The sequence below is a fragment of the Oryzias latipes genome, chromosome 14, assembly GCF_002234675.1.
Source record: "Oryzias latipes chromosome 14, ASM223467v1".
In the NCBI taxonomy this organism is placed as follows: Eukaryota; Metazoa; Chordata; class Actinopteri; order Beloniformes; family Adrianichthyidae; genus Oryzias; species Oryzias latipes.
In genome coordinates this window covers 14,144,704-14,168,203 of record NC_019872.2, presented here as the reverse complement: position 1 = coordinate 14,168,203, position 23,500 = coordinate 14,144,704, and the positions used below count along the sequence as shown (strand labels likewise).

The 23,500-nt window shown below is 41.3% G+C and overlaps 1 protein-coding gene across 1 annotated transcript; it reads left to right on the top strand.

Annotated features, from left to right (window-relative positions):
• Nucleotides 1–1,235: 1,235 nt before the first annotated feature.
• On the top strand, nucleotides 1,236–18,038 carry b4galt4 (beta-1,4-galactosyltransferase 4). Its single transcript, XM_020708897.2, has 8 exons — nucleotides 1,236–1,341; nucleotides 1,562–1,664; nucleotides 3,070–3,574; nucleotides 3,714–3,946; nucleotides 4,938–5,125; nucleotides 5,244–5,366; nucleotides 5,479–5,583; nucleotides 15,718–18,038. The coding sequence occupies exons 3-8, from the start codon at nucleotides 3,316–3,318 to the stop codon at nucleotides 15,851–15,853; spliced, it is 1,044 nt and encodes a 347-aa protein (XP_020564556.1). The 5' UTR covers nucleotides 1,236–1,341; nucleotides 1,562–1,664; nucleotides 3,070–3,315; the 3' UTR covers nucleotides 15,854–18,038.
• The last annotated feature ends 5,462 nt before the right edge of the window (nucleotides 18,039–23,500 follow it).

Here is a 23,500-nt window from a genome sequence, read left to right as displayed (position 1 = left end):
TATGCAGTTTTAGGCCAAAATGTAAAAAAATAAATAACAATAAATAAATAAAAAACGTTTCTGGGGCAGTTTCTGCAGAGCAGCGGTTGTTCAATATGAATTCACCTCTTCAGTTTTGAGCCAAAGATATGGATCTAGACATCTACTAGTGTGTGCATCAGAATGGAGCGGAGTAGGAAGCAAGTCTTACTTCACTGCTACAATCTTCTTTTTTGCAACTCCTCTGCTCCTTGTGGCATTTTGGTTTCCCCAGTTGCTCCCGAGTGACGCCACCAGAAAACCAAAAATCAAACAAGCGCAGGACTCTCCGACACAAGTACTTTAGGAAAATATTCAAATATTTATTACAAAAATGTTATTAAAATACCTAGGCTAAAGGAAACACAAGACACCTTAAAACACTAATTACACCATAAATAATGGATAGGTCATCACTCCTGCAGCTGTAGTGGTGCGCATTCCCAGACTCTGCACAAAGTCCTGATGCCTGTGGGCTGCACCCAACAGCAAACACCGGTAGCGGCTGATGCCCGTCCGTTATAGGAAAACGATAGACCCCGGTGGCATCTGGCGAGTCTAGGAGACATGATGAGGTGGCTCAAAAGTCCAATGCACCGAATCCCCAACGCGCAAGCAGCATCCAAAATGGAGATGCACAAAACAGCAGGAAAATACCTGCTCGCGCAGCTTAGGAGGATGACTGACAGGAGTCGCACAAGCAGCCAATACTGCCTGTGATCCGGTTATGGTGTGTGCCAAAACACAGCCAATCAATACCTAATCCTTCCATCAGGGAGCTCACTACCATTGCTGAGGAGCTTTTTTCCAGCTACCCTCAGCAATAAAGGCCCGCGCTAGGCAGCCTAATGCTGCACTCAGCCAGTCCAACCTGGAGCAGCAGTAACACTGAACTCAGGCTGATTCAAGACTCCGACAGTGAGGGAAGGGCTTTTATCAGCCCTCTGCTGATGAAGCAGCTGGTGAGCAGCTGGTGGGCCACTAAGTAAGTGAAATTAATTAGTGGCCCTCTGCCTGCCACATCCTGATTCACAATGATTTGGAAAAAGAAACACTCAGAAATGTAATTTTGAGCTTAATTTCTTTAATATATGTCCTTTATTATCAGAAAATGCTATAACAACAAGTTAAAAACACAAAACGCAATTTTCATGGGAGTAGATTAAAAAAAAAAAAAGAATAAAAGAACAAATGTGAACAGCTTTTGTTTTGAAAAATAACAACCGGAAGTCTGTGTGTAAAACGGGACTGCGCAGCCTGAGCTCACATCCTGTCCGTTACATACTCCTTCACCATCAAAGCGACACCGGACTCTACCTTATCGTAAGTACATCAATTTAAGTACTGCATAATAAACATTTATTATTATTATTGTCGTCAAAAGATTAGAAATCTGGGTTTACGGGAAGCGGAAACTGTTCTAAAATGTATTTTTAGATTGACAGAGTTAACTGGAACAGTTCTTCACATTTTTTTGGCGTTCTCACTCAACCTCATTTTTTAAAGTCCACGCATGACATGTATGTGATAAACTACATTGCAGGAAGAAGAAATTAAAAACCAAGGAAATTCTATCGTCGGTGAACACACCGCGTGTTTTGGTGGCTTTAAACGACATAGTTTGGTCTAACTGTAAGTCCGAAAAGGTAAGTGTAATGTTATCTCTAAGCAATTAGTAGTAGTTTAGTGATGTGTCTGTTGCTATATTGTTTAGCCGTCGTAATGTCTGCGGTTGAATGTTGCTAATAACAGTGGAGTTTTGTTGTGTAACCGGACTCATCACAGTTCAATTTAATAGCGATTTGGTGTTTAATCTATTGTCAGGTTGCTCGCAGGTTTATCTGGGGGGGTTTAGGTTTATATCTGACATGATGTGCGAAGTGTCGCGGTGACAACAGATAGATACCAGAGCGAATCCAGCTAACCAGATAAAACCAGAAGCAGCAGACAGAGGTCATATAAACACGAGTAAAACGTTTAGAGGAAAGTTACAACTTCATACGTCTAGCTCCATTTACACATTTGGCACGTCTTTCACTGCCAGTTGAGTTTCATGGGGTTGACACTAAAAAAAGGCCACTTTCCATTACCTCCTTCTGTCATGGAAAGCTTTTATTCTATTGGGATATTTGTTCTAGTGCTCATTCAATCAACTTCAGGACCTTTTAAGGATGCACTCACAAGAAGGATTCAACTGATGTTGATCAAGGGAGGCGCAAGGCAAAGTTAAAACTTTTAAACACACTTTCTATTGTTCATTCATGGAGCTGCTTTGGGTTACACATGATTTTTGTTTGTCTGGTTTGTTATACATTTATAAAATGTTATCCTTGTTGCTTAAATAAATTTATGTCGTTCTGGATTTGGAAATAGTATCAATTCATCATCCAATGTCGTCAGAAACAGCACAAAACAGCACATTTTACACTAAATCCAAGGGCCATTTTAAGGGCAACATATTTTTGTTTTGTTGTTTATTAAAAAACAATGTATTTAACAGTTTTATGCTGTCAGATGTACAAAAACCAAAGTGAAAAACTTCTAAAGAAGAGAGCTGATTGTCCTCATAAAAAATATAAATGCAATATAAAAAAATGCTGCAGACTTTTGCTGCTATATAGAAATTGCAGGTAAAAAGAAGAATAAAGACTCCTTGTTTGGTAGGTTGCAACAGTTCATTTGAACAACGAACGATGTGATTTTTATAGTAATTTGTGATTGCCGATACGATTCCTAGTCGATATTGGTTCATTTTAAAAGATCCAATTTACTCAATCCAAAGAGTATTTTTCAATATTGATTATAACAGATTTATTTTATTTAAAATGTTTTATGATGGTATAGGTTGATTCAATTCGATTCGATGAACTACTTTACTCAGACAGATCAATCTGGTTGGATCGTAGGAATATAAATGGATTGATTAAGTTGATTATTGTTACACCTCTATTTTTTTCCAGTGGTCTTACGCTATTAAATGTTAGTAATATTGTTATTCTGCTGTGTCATCTCTTGGTAATAATCACATTTTTTATCTATATTTATTTACAGTTTTTTGGATACTGGTGGTGCTGAAAATACTTTTGGAACCAGCCATGGATTTGCCCCACTAAGTTCTCCATCTTTCAAAATGGTCATAAAAACCTTGACTCGTCCTAAATCGTCCAGTTTTACCACCATGGGATGATTTGTCGCTGACTATTTTTGCTAAAAGTTACATCAGAGAAGAAGAATCTTAAACCTCATAGACTGTACTTTTCCTGGCCATCACTATTTCTTTAGCATAACCAGATTGCCATGGGCTGCTACGGGATTGTCAGCATGGTTTCACGCAGAGGGAAATATTTCGCACTGCTCATTGTTTCGCTCATGGTGCTGGCGTGGATAGCAACCTATTCTGGCGAGACTTCCAAACGCACTGTGGTTCCTCCAACCCTATTAGAATACGCTCTCAGGAAATATAAACTCAAAGATGACGTTGACTTTCTGACTTTATTACCCGACCTCTTAAAGCCTTCACAGAAAATCCAATGCCCAGAGACGTCTCCATTACTCAGTAAGTGGATGTCAGAGTTCTAATTAAGCAATTGCTGATGATTATTTCATGTTCTGGCATTTAATTAAAAAATGTCAATTTGAAAAAGAAAAAAAAGCAAGTTTAATAATTCTGAATATATTTTGGAATATTTGTGCAGAAGGTTCTGTGAACCTGACCTTCGACCCAGCTCTGAAACTAAAGGATGTCGAGATGGAAAACGCCGATGTGAGCAGGGGAGAGTATGAGCCCCCCAACTGCACAGCCAGACAGAGTGTGGCGATCCTCATTCCTCACCGCGACCGAGAGAAGCACCTCCTCTACCTTCTGCATCACCTGCACTCCTTTCTTCAGCGGCAGCAACTGCACTATGCCATTTACATTATCCAGCAGGTGTGTGTTTACGCCCATGCATAGTCTGTCTGTTATTGAGCAGTTTAGAAGTTTGGGCGCTCTATTTGCTACCGGGGCATTTCAAATAATGTAAGCATAGGGTAAAAACAAATAATGAAATCATTGTGTAATTTCAAAACGTTTTTGTCTTCAGTCAGCTAAAAATGTTATATACAACTAAAGCATATTTTAGTTTTGAGAACCATTTGGCACTTAATGAGTACGTGGAAGCTATATCATTTGGATTTCTCTTTATCTCCTTGTAAATCTTCGTTTATTGACTGATTCATCGTCAGCAATTTGGATTTAAGCTGGAAATGGTAGTTCATTTTGTGATCCTCATTCAAAATGTGCTTATAAAAGATAGCTGGAAGAATGGAGCTGGGTGTTGATTAGATACTTCCAACATTAATTCTGAATTTGGCGGAGTCACAGTCATGGTTATTATGATTCCATAGGGGGAAAAAGCTCATTGGTCTTTATGACCTTTCTTGAGGTGGCTGCACGAGCCTCAAGAAAACTGCAAGACACACCTGTGCTCCTCTTAAGATGCAGCCATCCTCTCCACAACGTACTACGGGCACGGACAGCTAAAAGACCAGTAGCACCTGTACTAATCAACCCTCTTAGGGGTCCACAAATACATGAGAAAGAGAAGAAGGGCTCCTTCAATCTTAACACTTTAGCACCAAAGAGCTAGGTCACTCTTTGTCCAGCTGTGCTCAGTCATAGGCTGATTATTGTGTCTAGGTCTACCACAGAGAAGATTGATGGTTGCCACCATCATTTAGAGGCAAAACTAAACTTAGAGCAATAAAAACAATCCAACAGTTTTTCTCTCTCAAATGAAAATGTTTTGCTTATCTGAACTTTTCGTTTTTTTTAAACTGTTTTTACCCCCAAGCTTTTATGAATGAACAAAGAGTTTGACCATAAAACATTTGCACTTGCAGCGTTTGACTTGAGTTTTGTTCGTTTCTGTTTTACAAAGACCGGTGATGTGACCTTTAACCGAGCCAAGTTACTAAATATTGGGTACTTGGAGGCCTTAAAAGACTTCAACTGGGACTGCTTTGTCTTCCATGATGTGGATTTGGTTCCTGAAAATGACCACAACCTATACATGTGTGACAAACACCCCAAACACTTGGTGGTTGGCAGGAATGCCACGGGTTACAAGTGAGTCTAAGTGAAACTCTTCACGCCAGAAATTTAAGACTATTATGTCTGTTCCCTCAGCAGTTAGCAGAGGTATTTTAGTCGGTGGCTTTTGTGTCATGAAACTGTCCTTCCACAGGTTGCGGTACAGCGGTTACTTTGGTGGGGTCACTGCTTTGTCCAGAGAGCAGTTCTTGAAGGTGAATGGGTTCTCAAACACTTACTGGGGTTGGGGTGGAGAAGATGATGACCTTCGCATCAGGTGAGACAGATTTCATGAGGTTTTATGATATACATTGTTGCATTTTTTTTTAAGTGAAGGAAGATAATTTCTCCTAATTTTCTTCTGTGATGGTTGCTTCTGGGTCACACAGGGTCCAGCTGCAGAGAATGGAAATCTTAAGGCCTCCTGCTGATGTCGGGCGGTACACCATGGTGTTTCATAAACGCGACAGCGGCAATCAGATAAATAAAGACAGGTAAGCAGATAAAGAGTGGAAGATTACTTTTTTCCTCTTTGAAGTCTATTTTTTACTTCCTTTTAATGTGAAATATTAACAAGGGCAGGCTTATGAAGGAATGAAGCAGTGCTGCAATTATAAGCTGGAAAGCGGAAGCGTTTTTTTATGCTGCTGGCAGGTCTTTTTTTTTTTTTTTTTTTTTTTTTTTTTTTTTTTTTTTTTTTTTTTTTTTTTTAACTTGTCCTGTCCAACAGCTGGGCAGACAGACGAGAGCTGAGGGCCTCTTGTGTTGGACATATTTTGCTTTAACAAGAGGGGTTATTAATCTTCTGACAAACCAAAGGTATGTCTGAATAAACCCCTTTTGTAATTGAGGCCAAACTTTATTAATTTCAATCATGTCTGAAAATCTTTGGTGTTGGACCGGACGGAAAAGGAAAGAGGGGAAGAAGAGAGAGGGACGCTAGAGAGAGGGGGGTGTAGGGGGTGATAATAGGAGGGGAAGGGGGATAAGACCATGAAGCAGCATACAGCAACAAGTTTACTGGTTGTTAATCATTATGGTAAGGTTCAAATGCAGTACAAAAAGGGCGGGGCCTGTCCACACACACACTCAAATGTTATAAACACACCTGCTAGCTGCAAAAATGTCCACCTGTCGACATGTACACAAAACAGATAGTGTTCACACGCATACTTATGCCTGATAACCAGCTAGTGTGAAATATTTCAGTCATTCAGTCATGCAAGCTATTAGTGCAAAGGTGAGCTAACACCAGTGCTCAGGTGAGGTTTTATGTTCTTCTAAAATGGATGGTGGAACGTGAAAAGAAGGAGGGAGAGTGCCCAGCCATCCCCACCCCAAGACCCCCACCGCAGCAGCAGCGGCAGCCGGAATCCCCCCAACGCCACACGGGAACCGGCAGGGAACAACCGCCGCCCGGGCGACCAAGCCCGCCACCCAGGCCAGGGCCAGCAGGGCCGCCGCAAGGCCCCCAGAGCCAGAGGCCAGGGAAGCACGGAGGGAAAGAGAGCGCCGCCCCAGCCCAACCAGGAGAGCAGCCCCCCCGCCGCGCCGGGAGAACCCAACGCAGAGCCCCACCGGAGAAGGACGCCCACAGCCCCAAACGAGCACCCCACCACCACCCAGGAGTTCCGGGCATCCCCCCGCCCCAACCCCAGGTACGAGCCAGGACCCCCCAAGGGAGACCCGCTCCGCACTCCAGGCAACCATCCGCCCGGCCCACGGTTGGTCCAGGGAGGAGCGAGGCAGGGGGCCCGCCGCCCCCGCCCAGGAGGGGGGAACCCCGGGGAAAAAAAAGAGGGCCCACAAGGGGTGTTATAAATATGGCCCGACCAGGCTCGGCCACAGTTGGAAATTTGGCGGGGCCCAGCACTCAGGAGCAAGGACCAGAACCCGCCCCCCAGGAACCAGACACCCCCGGCTCAGATGTAATGTGAACTCCCCCCCCGCGGGGAGAGAGCACCGCCGGGCCCAGGAAGCCGGCACCCCGGGGACACGGCCACCGTTGCAAAGGGGGCCCGCACCCCCCACCAGGGAAGAGGCAGGGGACAGATGGACCCAGGTCCCACCTTCCTTGCAAATTGTGTGTGCGTGTATGTGTGTTTGAGATGGTGTGTGTGTGCATGTGTGTGTGTTTATGTTGGGATGTATATATTGAGGGGGGAGGGGTGTGTGTACTAAGGGGGGTGCAGTTAAAATTGGCGGGTAGGGCACTAAGGGGACATCTCCTGATTACTCACAGTGACGTCCCCTCACCCTCCCCACCAAGGGGCCCTAAATGTCTAAGGTGCGGTTAAAATTGGCGGGTAGGGTGCCAGGAGGACATCCGCTGCTTGCTGGCAGTGATGTCCAAGCACCCCCCCTACCAAGGGCCCTACATGTCTAAGGTGCAAATAAAACCGAAAGAGGGGGGGCCCACTCCATACGGCAACCATAGGAGGGGGGCCACTGCCTAGTAAACCCCCCCCCAAGGCTCATCGCAGGCTAAGCCCCCCACCCCCTCACCCTATTATGAGGTTATATGAGGAAGGGGGTAAGTTGGGGACAGCTGATAGACTGTCCCCCGGTGGTCAAACAGCTGTCCCCCGCCCCCCCCCCAGCAAGGGGGCCAGGCCCACCCAGCCCAGGGGCCCCACCCCCGGAGGCGCCGACACCCCAGGCCCAGCACCACCCCCCCCACACAGAGAGAGAGGAGCCAGAAAGCGCCGGCCCCCCCCGGAGCAAGCCCAGGCCCCCACCCCCAAACGCCGGCCCTAGAAGAGCTCTGGTCAGGCCTCGACGGGACCGAGGCAGCCAACCGGCCGGGGAAACCGCCGATGGCCTCAGCGGAGACCCCGACCCGTCAAACCCCCCTGCCCCGTACCAATAGTGGACCCCCCCCCCCCCCCAGAATGCCCCCCCACAGGTCAGGGCCGACAAGACCCCCCACCCCACCCCACCCCCAGACCCCGCAGCCGAAGCGGAGGACACCCAGAGCGACCGGGGGCCCCAAGAGGGTTGTCCCGTCCCGCCCCAGAGCCAGGGAAGGGCCGATCCCAGCCCCAGGCGTAGATGGGAAGCCCATCCAGTGCCGCTGGGCCCCCCCCCCCGAGCAGCGCCCCCCGCCGACCCCCCCCAGCACAGGCAAAGGGACCACCCCCCCAAGCCAGGCCAGACCACCACCCCACCCCCCCACCACGCACCCCCACACCCAAGCCCAAAGGACCACGCAGCGCCCCAGCCCGCCCCACCCAGGCGCCGGACCCGATCCCCCGACCAACGGAGCCCCCAACAACCCCCGCCAGGCACCGGAGGCCCCGACCCCCACCCCAGCCCACGGCAGAAGGGCAAGGAGCAGCGACGACCAGGCCCCCCCCACCCCCTAAGTCACGGAGTTAGCTATGGGAGACCAGAGAGACCGAATTCTTTCGAAGTTACTTGAACTTTGGGCTGACATTTTTTCCAAGCTGATATGATCAAGCAGCAGATTTCTGTGTTGACTTATATTTATATTTTTTTTGCTTTTCCAATTTATTAAAATAGTTTTTTTAGCAATGCAAAGAGTTATGAAAATGATAGATGCTAATCCTCCTTCTACATCGATGGCACTCATGTCACCAAGCACACAAAGTGACGGTGAAGCTGTGATTGGAACCTTAAGCCAGACTGATAAATCGGCACATACCTGCTGCCAGAGAGCCTGGACAGGCGTGCAGAACCATAGTGCATGCATGTAATTGTCGGGTAGATTACTGTCACAGTGCTGACAAATGTCTGAGTTACTGAGACCCATCTTGAACATCCTCTGTCCAGTGTAGTAAATTCTGTGAAGAGTTTTGAAATGGATTAGCTGCAGATTTGGACTTTTTGTCATTTTAAAGGTGTTTAGACAAAGTTCTGACCAAAAACTTTCATCTGTGCTGATGCTTAAATCCGCATCCCATTTTGTTGTCGGAAGTGAAATATTGTTATCTAAATTGCATAAAAGTTTGTATATTTTGGAGAGAGTTTTATTCATTGAGAAATTGATCAGAGTGGTAACTACATCTGGTAGCTTTAAATCGTTGTCTCTGTATTTAAACTTTTTAGTAATAATTGATTTAAGTTGCTGATATTCCAAGAAGTTATATATTCCATGTTTGTCTTGAAGTTCCTGGGGAGTTATGAATCTTCTATCAATAATTATGTGCTCTAGTTGTTTTATGCCCCCTGCTTGCCAAGCTGGGAAGTGGATAATTTTTTTGTTTATGAGGATGTCTGGGTTGTTCCAGATGGGTGTCATTTTGCACGGTTGAATTGATGATTTTGATATTTTGAGAAATTCCCACCAGGCTGTTAAAGTGGCATTTATATTAATACTTTTGAAACAATCCTGTTTTTTAACTATTTGGCTAATAAATGGAAGATCTGACAGGTTGATCTTTCCACATAACGCCTGTTCCAAGTCTAACCATGAGTTAGTTTCTGGATTATTTTTTAACCATTTTAGGATATATTGTAATCTATTTGCAAGAAAGTAATTGTGGAAGTTAGGTAATTCTAATCCTCCACAGCTTTTTGCAGATTTTAAAGTTTTTAGACTAATTCTTGCAGGTTTATTGTTCCATAGAAAGCTTGATATGGATGAGTCTAATGTTTTGAACCATTTTAATGGCGGTTGTGTGGGAATCATTGAGAAGAGATAATTAACTTTGGGTAAGATTTTCATTTTTACCGTGGCTACCTTGCCCATAAGGGACAGAGGCAGGTTGGTCCAGCGTGTTAGATCGTCCTGTATGTTTTTCAGTAATGGGGTGTAGTTTAGCTGCACCAGTTCTGATATTTTGGGGGAAAAATAAATACCTAGATATTTGATATTTCCTGTTTTAACTGGTATTGTGAGTCCTTGCTCCGCATTACTGTTCAGTGGTAATAAAACAGATTTATTCCAATTAATGGAATAGTCTGATATAGAAGAGAATTCATTAATGATTGTTGCCGTTTCATTTACAGAATGTATATTACTTAAAAACAGTAATATGTCATCTGCATAGAGACTAATTTTATGATGGCTGTGTTTGGTTTTAATTCCTTTAATACTCTCATTCTGTCTTATTGCTGCAGCTAGAGGCTCGATAAATATTGCAAAAAGAGAGGGGGAGAGTGGGCAACCCTGTCTAGTTCCTCTTCCAAGAAAAAACCTGTTGGAAGTCTGTTTATTAGTTCTAACTGATGCATTGGGGTTGTGATATAATATTTTGATCCAATTGATGAATGATTCTCCAAACCCAAACTTATGGAGGGCAGCAATGAGGAACTTCCAGTTTACTCTATCAAAGGCTTTTTCAGCATCCAGTGATAGTATAGTCATTTCCTGGTTTTTGATGGTGGCAAAGTCTATTATGTTAACGAGTCTGCGGACATTATCATCCGAGTGTCTGCCTTTGATGAATCCAGTTTGATCAAAGTCAATTATGTGAGGAGTGACTTTTTCTATTCTCTGTGCTAGTGCTTTGCAGATAATTTTTACATCTGCATTAATTAAAGAAATGGGGCGATAGCTTGAAGGACTCGTGGGGTCTTTGTCTGGTTTTAGAAGAAGGATAATGTTGGCAGAGTTCATGTTAGGTGGTAGAGATTGGCTTTCATTGATAAATTTTACCGTTTTATAAAACGTTGGTGCCAGTTGTTCCCAGAATTCCTTATAAAACTCTGCAGGAAAGCCGTCGGGTCCTGGTGCTTTGCTGTTAGGCATAAGTAACAGAGCTTCATGAAGCTCAGACAGCGAGAGCGGAGAGTCTAAATTTGTGGTTTGATCTTCGTTTAACTTGGGCAGGTTTATATTGTTGAGAAATGAGTTGATTCTTTGTTCTGATGGATTGATCTGTGGAGTGTATAAGTTTTGATAAAAGTCTTTAAACGCATTATTAATTTTTACCGGGTCATGGGTGACATTCCCTGTTTGGTCCATAATAGAAGTGATTGTTGATTTTTCTTTATTAATTTTAAGCTGATTAGCTAGAAATTTGCCAGATTTATTTGAGTTTTCGTATCTTTCCAGTCGAAGCCTTTGTATCTGGAATTGTGTTTGTTTATTGATGATGTCATTTAACTGCAGCTTTAAATTTTTCAGATCTCCCAGTATGTGTTCCTGTGCAGAAGCAGCATAAGCAGTCTCCAGAGTTTTGATTTTATTTTCTAATTCTAATAAATCTGCTTTCTCTTTGCGTTTTTTATGCGTTGAATAAGAGATGATTTTCCCTCTCATGACTGCTTTTGCTGCTTCCCAAAGAATACTTGGTGATATTTCAGAAGTATTGTTGAATTCTAAGAAGGTTGCCCACTCTTTTTTAAAGAATTCAATAAATTCCTGGTCTTTTAACAGAGATGTATTAAACCTCCAGGTTGAACCCGAGGGTCTGGGTACTTCCCTTGAAATAGTAACAGAAACTGGTGCATGGTCACTGATAATAATTGGATGAATGTTGGAACTTTTAATTTCTTTCAAAAGGGAATTACTGACTAATAAATAATCTAAACGAGAGTGTGAATGATGAGCTGGAGAAAAAAAGGTGAACCCCTTAGTGCTTGGATGACATGAGCGCCACGCGTCGCAGAGACCCAGATCATTCATGTACTGCTTTAGAATACTTGCAGACTGCCATGTACGCTGATTTGCTGCTGTGCTGAGTCTGTCAAGTTCAGGGTCCAAAACCAGGTTGACGTCTCCTCCTATAATGATTGTGGAGTCAGAGTGAGCTGAGAGTGAGGTGAAGAATCTGTGAAAGAAGGAAGAGTCGTCAACATTAGGGCCATAGATGCTGGCGATGCAATAGTCCTTATTCTGACTGGATATATTAATGATTACAAATCTGCCTTCTGGGTCAGTAACTGTATCCTTATGAGTAAATGTAACATTTTTATTAATCAAAACTGCAACCCCTCTTTGTTTGGAGTTGAAACTGGCAGAATACATAGCTGGATACTGGGAACAGCACAGGAGTTGACCAGCTGATAAAGATAAATGGGTCTCCTGCAGCAGAGCTATATCTGCTTTAAGATCATTCAGGTGATTTAACACTTTCAGTCTCTTTGGCCCAGAACCAAGTCCGTGCACATTCCAGCTAACGATGTTAAGACTGTTCATAGCTGTTCTAACTGGGAGAGTGCAAGGCTAAATAGTGCGTGTGCCCGTCCGTGTGCGCGTGCACGCTGTGCGTTTCTGCTACACTGACAAGCGCTGTGCGTTGTGGGTGAACGTGTCTTGGCTGTGAGCTGCATGTTGCGTGCGTCCTGTGTGAGCCTAAGTGAGCTTTTTGCAGTTTATCAACGTGTGTGTGCGGGATCGCGTGTGCATGCTCTTATGCGCGCTAGTATGCGCGCGCGCCCGTTCCGTGCATAAATAAATACTTACCGTGGTTGCGTTGACTTTACCTGATTCACATATGAGGAAATGGGAAGGGGGGGGGACAAGAGAAAAGAGAGAGGAAAAGAGAAAGAACAAAAAACAAAAACAACGAAACAACAACAGAAACATGAATGTGAGAGAAAGAAAAAACACTTTTCCTGAGAGGTGTGGATTATTGATGATCCGATTATTTCCTAGTTAAATAAGTTTGCGGGTTTCTTCTGGGCAGCGCAGATGTCAGTGCGCCTCTGAAAGCCTTCAGCACAGCCAGGGTGTTACCTCTGGGTCCCGGAACAGCTTACCATTCACAAAAAGTTTATCAACAGCAACCACCGCGCGTGCTCCAGCAGACAGGTGCTTCCTCCTCAGCGGGAAGAGGATTTTCCGCCGGCGGAGGATCTCGCCTGGAAACTGATCATTCACGCTATAATGTGTGTCTTTTAGCTCTCGCCCTCTGCTTTTTACCTGCATTTTTTGTTTATAATGTTCAAATTTAGCAACAATAGGACGGGGACGCTGATTGTCCGGCCTCTTTCCTCCGAGCCGGTGAACCCTGTGGAAGGAGATCTTCTGGACTTCTTCCTTGGGGAGTTTCAGGTGGACCTCTATAAAGGACTTAACAATGTTCTCCGGGACTTCTCCTGCCTCTTCTGGAATCCCTGCGAACACTAGATTGTCCCTCATGCTCCTCGCCTGAAGATCCAGGAGGGTTTCTTTGATGGATCGGTTTTCCTCAGAGAGACGGGCGGTGTCGTTGGCCATGATCTTGACGGTCTCTCTGAGGGCCTGGTTCTCCGCTGCGAGCTCCTGCACCTGCTGTTGGCTGAACTCCAGAGACTCTCGCAGACCCTGGAATTCCTTATGGAGGATCTCCAGCAGATTTAAACGGCAATCAAGGCTGGAGAGCCTTTTATCAATTGAATCCAGGATATCACTCATGTTGCTGCCTGGGGAGGAGGCAGCCCCCGGGGAGTCTTCGGGACGGTTGCGTTTGGTGGACGGAGTGGCGGTGTTGGATTTCTTCATGAGGCAGGTATTGAAACACTCGTCGATGTAATTCTCCAGATCCTCCAGGTCCTCCAGGTCATCCAGGCTGGCAAATGCTTGACAAACTTTTTCAGATTTTTTTATTTTTTAACTTTCTGGATTATTTAAATATGGCGGTGTAGTAAAATAAATCAAAAATGTTTGTTCACAACTTACGCGCCGCCAAGTAAACTCACCACACTCCTCTCGTCGGCTCTCGCGATACTACAGCATCACGTGTCTACTACAGCATCACGTGTCATGCTGCTGGCAGGTCTAAATAAGACTCACCAAGCAAGTCTAACTGTTTTAATATTATGGAATTTTTTGACTAACACAGTTCCAGTGAAATCAAAGAGAACACAACATGAAAGAATGCACTGGAAAAAAATAACCAACAGGACACTGAAACACAATGTACTGCAGGAAACTGCTGGTTCCCCCAACCGCTGCTCTCCTGCCAACTAAGGAGGAATATGAATCTTGCAAAGAGTCATATACTAATGTTCGTTTTCTCCTTTTTTAATGGAAAATAAATGTACAATCTCTGCGGCTACAGAATTAGGAGATTTTCTCTCCTCTACATCCTAGAGTTTTTTGCAGATTTAATAAACTTGCAGACATAAACAATTATTCTCAGTTTATTGACAGCTTGTCTGTTGGAGATCAGTGTGTTAGTCATGTTAACAAATGACAAGTTTCATTCATTGTCTGCCAGGTATTTACAGGGCAGCAAAAGTATTTGTCAGTCACTGATTCTGCAAGTTGTCCCACTTAAAAGAGGAGAGAGGTCTGAATGTTCATCATAGAGACACTTCAACTGTGAGAGACAAAATGTCAAAAAATAGTGCAGGAAATCACATTGTATGATTAAAAAAATCATAATGGTTCGGAAAATGATTTTCTCCTACAAACAAAGCAAGAATTCTGTCCCTTACAGACCTTTTACTTCTTTAAGAAGCTCTTCTATCCTCCATTCCTGTATTAATTGAACCTGTTTGAACTGGTTATCTGTGTACAAGACACCTGTCCACACCCCTCTAAACAGTCAGACTGCATCCTCTCCACCATGATCAAGACCATGAGCTGTCTAAGGACACAAGGGACAAGATTTTACCCCTGAACGAGACGGGAACAAATGAAATCTGTAATATGCAAGAAGCTTGAAAAGAAGAGATCATTTGGTGGAGCAAATATTAAAAAATGGAGGACATACACTACCACTGACAGTCTTCCTCCACCTGGAGCTTTAGTCAAGATCTCACCTGGTGGATACAACAAATGATCTTGAATAATGGCGAAACAGCTAAAATTACACAGGGAAACTGGTCAATGACGTGAAGAGAGATATAACCCAAAGGTGTACCCCGCCTTTGCCCAACAGTAGCCGGGACAAGCTCCAGCAACCTTGTGACCCTGAAGGGGATATATCGAGTTAAGTGGATGGATGGATGGATGGATGGATGGATGGATGGATGGATGGATGGATGGATGGATGGATGGATGGATGGATGGATGGATGGATGGATATTGGGGGTGAAAAAACCTCCTTTCATCAATGAGAGCACTGAGGATGCTCTCAATGTTCTCACTGATGAAATCATTAAGGATGAAACATGACTGGATCTTTTAGCAGGACAATGACCCCAAACACATCATGTGGGCAACAATGGAGAGACATCGTTAAAAGCCTTTCAAAGTTCTGAAGGGGCCTAGCCAGTCTCTGGATGTCAGTTCAATAGAGAATCTGTGGAGGGAGTTGTAAGTCTGTTTTCCAGCCCGACAGCCCCAAAACATCCCAGCTCTTTAGAAGATCTGCATGGAAGAATGGACCAAAATATGTTCATAACTGGAGAGGACCTACAGGAAACATTTGACTACTCCTCCTTATTGAATCCAGGGTTACATTACACAGTAGCAATACAACATTTGGTATTGATCAAACACTTCTGATTTTCCCCATACAAATACAGACAATAGACCTTTCTCATCTTGATCAGTGGGACAATTAGCAGAATCAGTGTCTGTCAAAATACCTTTTTGCCCCACTGCATTGTATTTCTGAATTTACTTTCACTCCAATTGTGCTTCAAAGTAATCAGGTACCTCAAAGATTCTACAAACTTATGTTAACGAAAATTTAAGTAGAAATGTATTTGTATTATTGGAGATTTTTTAACAGATGTATAATTATTATGACTTTCTTTGAAAATATTCCTTTTTGTTTGTTTTCCAGAATGAAATTGTTAGCACGAACACCTCAAGTGTGGAGAACAGATGGACTCAACAGCTGCTCATATAAGACTTTATCAATTGAAAGGTTGCCTCTTTATGTGAATGTTACTGTGGACGTTGGTAAGCCTCAGAGGTGAAGTGGTCAAGCAGAAAAGCTCAGTGACCAAAAGGATTTTTTAATGTATTTGCTGAAGTTAGCTGTGAAACATTTTCATATCCTAATGAAAGAAAGCTTTAAAGTTTTTTTTTTTTAAATGAATAGTTTTATTCCTGCTCCTTTAGTCTATCAGAAATTTACTCAAAACATATTTCTCTTCATTTGGCTCTGAAATGTACACAATAATTAAAGGTTAATATCTAATAAAGAAATCTGAAGGCTGTCGTTTAGCGCAAATGGAGTGGAGATAAAGTCTAAGCCTTCTTTATAAACCGTCAGAGTTTTCTGGGATGTCAGTAGTGACATCCAATGTGGTTTTCTGTTCATCTTACCAATCTGTTTCCTTGTGTTCAGATAATCTTTTGCATACATAAGTCATCACCTGTGGTCATTTGAATTTCTGTTTTTGAAACATGGTTGTTTTTTTTGGCAGATACTTCCTGTTAACATTACCAGTAAACCTTAGATGTGGCTGACATACCTTAGGTCATACCGAGTTCATAGTTGCTTAAACTATTTTTGAAATGTTAAAATGGTCATTTAAAAAATCCTGTTCTATTTGTTCTTACATGTATAAAGCTGTTACTTAAGCGATTGGTACCCCATTCGAAATATGCATCAGTTAACCTTAGGAATTGAACCAGGAACTGCACAAACTAGATGTTTTTGGTGCCATTTTTTGGAAGTATTAGTAATCTGAAGATTTTTCATTAGAAAGGTACATTTATTTTCAATTCAAAGCAGACTTTTTCACTCCAGTTTAGAATTAATACAATATGTGACTGATCTGCTATCATTCTAGTCCTTAAGTCTCTGGTTGTGCACGATCGTTTTTACCATCGACCTGCGTACAGACTAATAAAGTTAGGTGCCTTTGGTTGTTAATTTGCCTTATTTACCTGTAATGTTTGATCTCTCATAAGTCTTTGCAATTTAGTCAAATCAACTGGTATATTTAGGTTTTGAAGCTGACATGAGCTTTTTTAAATAAGAAGATTGTCGTGTCAGATTAAGGGGTTCTTAACATGAAACTTTTAAATAACTTGAAATTTTTTAGACTAATGAGCTTTAAACTTATTCATTCCAGGTGTAAATGAATAAATGACACAAAATAGATATTTAAAATAAAATCTTTTAATTATGACATTTTTTGTACAACAAAACCACTTTTTTTTTTACTTCGCAATCTCAAAATAAAACTGGTAAATTGTTTTAACATTTTCTGAAAAAATAGATAGCTCCTGACAAATTGGTAAAGGAAATTGGATGTTTTTTAGAATAATAATATTTTCATCATTTCACGTATAAAGATGTGAGGATGTTGTACATTTGAATGTTTTTGGGTTTAATGTTGGTTTAAAACAACCTCCAACAGAAGTCCTGTACGTTTTACTACCACATTGCTGAAAGTCTGTGTCAAGAATAAACAAAATTGTTTTCTTTTCTTCTTTTTCATTTTTAACAAATTTTAACCTAAGCTAGAGTCAAATTGTACTGACTCAATATATCTTCCTTTTTGGGGGAACTTACTTGGTGACTGGTTATTTATTTTTACCCTTTTTTTAAAAAAAATTTTATCAAGAAAATCGTTTATCCTAAAGTACAAATAGCAGGTCAACAATCAAACCCTCCAAAAAAATTGGGGACGTTCTTTTTAGGAATATAGCAGTGAAGACTGTAAAACAGAGCAAGGAATCCTATGCACTAGAGACACTTCTGAATGAGAAATAAGATTAACCTGGAGAGCAAACTGGTGCACAGACTACTTTGTCTAGCGTCTAGCAGAGTGCCTCGAGCTTTCATAGGTCTCATTCTCGTGGATGGGTTACCTTGCTGGTGATTTGAAGGAACAGCACATAACTGCTGCAAATCTCACTGAGTGCTGCTTAACATCTGATCTGGAGCTCTATTCTTTTTGAAATTCCAACAAGTGAAGGAGACTTTGGTGAAGCAGCCAAGCAGGAACACGCTCTCCGACACATCTGTTGTGTCACCAAAAATGCATTCAGTCAGCAAGAAATTGTTAAAAGACTTAGTCTGGAAAATCTGACTTTTGAAATATTGTAACCTGCTTTTTGTACTCTTGGACTAATATTCACAATTGTTTTTTTCTTTGCATGATACTTTGTAGAAGTTTATATTTTATTAAAACATACCCAAATGATGTTTGCCTAGTGTATTGCAACACAGTTCTCTCTTGAAGTGAAAACTTTTTTTTCCCATCAACACCCACACCATACTGAGGAAAACTGCTACATAATTTAGTCCAACAAAATCATTTATATACTGTGCCTGAGCTACTTTACCATTTTTTTCAACAGGAAGTTTTAGACGGATTGTTTCCTGCCTGAATTTTAATTTAATCCTGAAAAAAAGAAAAAGAAAAATAATAAAAAGGTGAAAAAGTGTGCAGAATATCACCTTTTCAAGAAACATTGCATTTGTAGCACATAAATGACATTAAAAGTTGTACTTAAAAGTAGTAAAGTACACTGGAAAAAAATGAAAATCTGTTGTAGTGATTTGAAATTGTGAAAGGTTTAGAGGGGTCTTATAAAAATCTATACCTTTTTGTCTGTTTAGCATGTTTTAAATACAAGAGCTGTGCAAGTTTACTAACTAATTAATGTAACCATCATTTATTCAATTGAACTACATCCAACAACCAGAGAAACTTTCATGAAGCATTGATTATATCCACCTGAACATACTTTACATAATAAAATAAAAACAAGGTTTTCTCCTCTCATCTGGTTTTGCTTTCCCAGTAGACTGTGTCACTAATTAACAAGTTAATAGGAAAAATTGCATGTAAGACAGTTAGTCTACATCTATTTTTGAGGTGTATGAGATTGTGAAAAGAAAACTGCATTGAAATTTGAATTAGATATATTTAAAGGAAAATAAATCAACATTTTATCTCTGAATTGTCTTATTGTCCTTATGTAAGGGTGTTTTTGTAATAACTGTAGTTTTTCTATGTATACTTCATTATGACATTGTAGCATTATGACTTTCTTCCAACAAAATACAACACTAAGATAATGTAGAGTTAGGACTCCTTAAGAGTTGCCTTTTTCCATTTAACAGTTTAAAACAAAGTTAGCTATGACTATAAAAAATCTATTTTATTCAAATGAGGACCTTTTTTTGCAGTCCTTCTGGCTTCTCTAACTACTTTATTCCCTTCAGAAGTATATTTAAAATGCAGTAATCATACACTTCTAGGCCAGTTGTGTCTGTTTAAGAAACGCATGATTCCTGGAATTTTGACATTTCTTTATTTAGGATTTATAAAGCTGTAATTTGGTTACAGGCTTTGTAGGACAAGTCAGCAGCAATAATGGAATATGACCACATGGTGGCACTAAAAACACAATTTCAAATGTTTAAAAAAGAAGAAATCTTTCACAGGAATACATTTCATTACCATGAAAGTAATGAATAATTTGGCAAATTTCTTTCAAAAAATATGTATAATAATATTTGAGATAATATTGTAAACAAGAATTTATCTTTTTGGCTGCACATGTTACTTTAGCAACTCATGTAACATTTAGAATATTTTTAATCTACGCCAAAAAGTTGAGGGTAACTGGCCTATAACATCATACACACATTGTGTTTTTTCTCATCACAACAAGAATTCATTATTAAAGTACTTTTTAAATTTAATTAACAATAATAATAAAAGAAGAAAATACATTTTTTTGTCCCGTTTACATTAACCCTTGTGCTATCCTAGGCACTTTACCATTGGGAGTTGGGTCATCTAGACCCACTAGACAGTGCACTGAACCTTTTTTCTTCAATGATTTGTGATCTTCACTGGTGTCCGTGGATTACATGAAATCTTTCCACCTTTATCCACCTTTGTCATGGTAGGAAGAACACATCAATGTAAGGGTGGGGTCATCTAAGATAGCACAAGGGTTAAAAAGAAAGCAAAATAAGAGTGAAAGCAATACTGTTAAAAAAATGTACTGTATAAAAACATTATCTCTACAAACCTGCAATATAGCAAATAAGAATACTTGTGGTTTACAACAAAGCAGTCTCTTTAAAATAACACAAACACTGGAAAGTCTGTGCCATATTTCTAAACTCAGGGACCAGGAATTAGGCAACAAGGTTCAATGATAATTATATTTTTGTAGCATTTTTTTCCAACTGATTTTTTTAAGGTAATTAGTGATTTGGTTTCTTTAATTGATCATTTTTCTTCTGTATCTTGAGTCTTTCGTATCTGAAATCTCATTCCTTTAAACTATAAGAATCTTTTTTTTCTTTAAATCTTGTTTTTCTATTGTGTGGCAGATAATTCTGCTGTACTATATGCATTATTATAAAATACTTGGATCAACTAAATCTTAAAAAAAAAATGTAATTTACGGAATACCAGATTGGATGAATCTCTGTTATTACAGTCAAGATCATTCTTATTGTCTTTTCATGTAGAATATAAACATAATTTTAAGTATGTTTTATATGTGATTCCCCAAACAGTAATAAAAGAAATAACAGTTGACATTTATGATATTTAGAGTCTGGCAGAGCAGAATGGGAGCCAGTTTAGCTCTTGGGGGTTTGCACGAACCCTGGTTTGCGGCGAAACCAGGGTTCAAATCCGGGCTGCTCCCTATTCCCTTCTCTGCTTCTGTGCCGGTCCCAAGCCCGGATAAATTGAGAGGGTTGCGTCAGGACGGGCGTAAAACATTGCCAAGTTAACCATGCGACTCATTCTCGAACGAGAGGTTGTTTCGCTGTGGTGACCCCTGATGGGAAGAGCTGAAAGAGAAAGAAGGAGCAGAGCAGAATTTCAAAGCTTTTCCTCCCTTGCTATTTTTTGTTGTGGCTCTTTGCTTTTGTATTAATCAAGCTTTAAAGAAATGAACCACTTCCTTCTGCACTAAAAACAAAAATTGCCACACATATGTGTAAATCTTGTTAAAATGCATTTGTTTGTATTGTTTCACAGATACAAATTTCGAATTTGACTGTTCATTTAAAGCTAAAAGCAATAAAAAAAAGAAATTCTGCTTCAGTGAAAGGCAGGATTTGGGATTTTCATTCTTCGGGGCTTTAGTCTAACATTGTGTTATTGTTGTTTACTGATGAAATTAATGTCCAAGCATTGGACCCTTACACATTTATTCATCCTTATTACATAGATATTACTACTATCTAGTGCTTTCCATCTGCACACGTTCTGCAACAATTTAAACACTTTCTGGTTTTATAAGAATTATTTTTATGTAAGAAAACTTATTTTCACCTCTCTCAAGATTGTTTCCTTTTTTAGCTGCCGGAGGCCACTTTTTTATTAAATTAAAGCTAAATCAAATTACTGCTCAGATCTGAGGCCAGTTGGATCATTCTATGGGCTTGAAAAATATAGTAAATAACTGTGTTGTTCAAACACAGCAAAATGTCCTGATTCCTCTTTTTTTCAGTAAGCATAGCAAATAAAGAGTGGGATGTCCGAGGCTTTGTATGAACAGAATGATGTCATGTCCTCTTCCTATGGTGTAGAAAGAAAGCTTTGTCCTGCAGGGGTTAGGCCTGGTCATCTTGTTTGCATGTGACATTCACAAAAGACTTTTAGCACCAAAATATCCACTCTACAGGAATCGTCCCATGTGGTTTTAGCTAGACACAGTTTTTATCGACATGGTTAAGCAGCTTCCTAAAGCAGTTCATGGTTGTTTCCACTATCTGTGTGCAAATGAAACCTCTAAAGTCCCAGTTTCCATTTTTTTAAAGTAGGGATCATTTCATTTTAAACTGGGGTGCGTCAGTGCCGTACGCAGACAATCTGCTTAATCTGCTAACTGAATAAACCCTCCGAAAAACTAGAAAATCAAATAGAACATCCAGAAATACCTTTTGGATTTTGTTCAGTTCTTGAGTGACTCTTAAATGCACCTTAAAGGTGCATTCACACCGGAAACCATTCGTGCGTCAGGGGCGTCGAGTTTCAATGTGAAGCATATATACAGGCGTGATCTGAAGTCCTGTGGTGCCATTTTGGCGTATAGCATGGCGTGGCAAACCATCAGGGGCTCAACTTTGGGCACGTGACGTTTTCAGTGACTCAATCAAAGAGTTGAAAAATAAATCTGAAATGGTTGGTCAATGTGAGGAATTTTGTTCAAAGTTTCCATCCATTCTCTTATCCCGCTGGGGCTGTGGGGTTGCCCTGGACCCCCTTTGACAGGTTAGCGACCTGCCCAGGGTGTACCCTGTCTTTGCCCAACAGTAACTGTGACAAGTCGCGTGGCAACCAAGCTCAGTTTCTCAGGGCCCCACTGATGGACCTTCAGCAGCAGAGCTCGCTATGCTGGCCCAGGGCGGGTGACTGCCCATCATAGCAGCTCCCATTGCAGGAGTGAAGACTCGGAAGGATCTGGTGTACCCAGAAACGGCGACGTGCTTGCCGGCGCTTCTGTAGAGCTCTCCAAAACGTATAAACCCGAGCTACCTGCTCACCATCGTCCATGTTTTCCATGATGTGGCAATGAATGATGTCCAGAAAAAAGTTGGCGGCTGCTGCCGGGGCGTCAAGCAACAAATTTAACGAGTGTCATAAGAGAGGTGGCAGACGCGAATTTGGCGCGCAAATCGCGATTATTATTATGCCCTACTTAATTCACACCCAGCAGCCAATCAGAATCGAATATTCAGCCGGACCATGGTATAATCATAATTAAAAGACCACTGGAACACTTTTACAATAGATCAAAAGATGATCGGAGTGCTAAGCTAAAACTGAATGTAGTTCAAGTTCATGCTCTTGATGTAGGTATTCGGATGTAAAGATTTTATCCTGAATGAAACACATTTGAGTTTTTAAATTCCTAATTTTCAGAGGTGACAAATGACCCATGTTTCTCTGCAAGACATTCCAATGTGCGTATGTCATTGGATTGTGCAAAAACATTGGCGTAGTTTAAGAAGAAACCTTGATTTGTCTTCCAAAACCTGACATCAACTCATTGCTGCACATATGAGCTATGCTCTTTTATTGCAGCTACTTTCTGGTGAAAAAAAAAAAAAGACTAAATGCAAAGCTGTTTGTAATGAGAACCATGTGTTGTCCATCTCATCACCCCAGCAGCACCCCTCCCCTCCATTTCCCATCTGTGCCCTTCAGGCCCTCACTATAGTCGCCTCCCACTTCCTTCTTCCTTCTGAGGCTGTCTGTTTTTGTTTTCAAGCCTGGGCTCTTTCACAGGAAACCGTGTATACATTGGGAGCATTCAGGAAAGGCAGAGCACCTTTCCCGTTAGCTCCTAGTTTGGTCACAAGCAAGAAAAAAAAGAAGAGTAAAACAGGTCAATAGTTCCATATCTAGGAGAGAAACCGAGGTCAGCTGTTTTCCTCCTCTTCTGCATTCATCTCGCACCATCTTACAAAAAGCAGATCTACAGGTTTCTAACCCCTAAAAAGATCTCTCAATAGATTTGATTCGGTTTTAATTTATGATCAAGAACAGGAACTTTTCTTGCATCATGAACGAGTGTCACAGCCAGAGAAAAGCCAGTGAAAATGGAGCCTGTGTGGAATGAAGGAAAAGAGGAGGAGATAAAAAGGAGCAGAAAGAGAGACTGGCCGGGGTTAAGAAAAC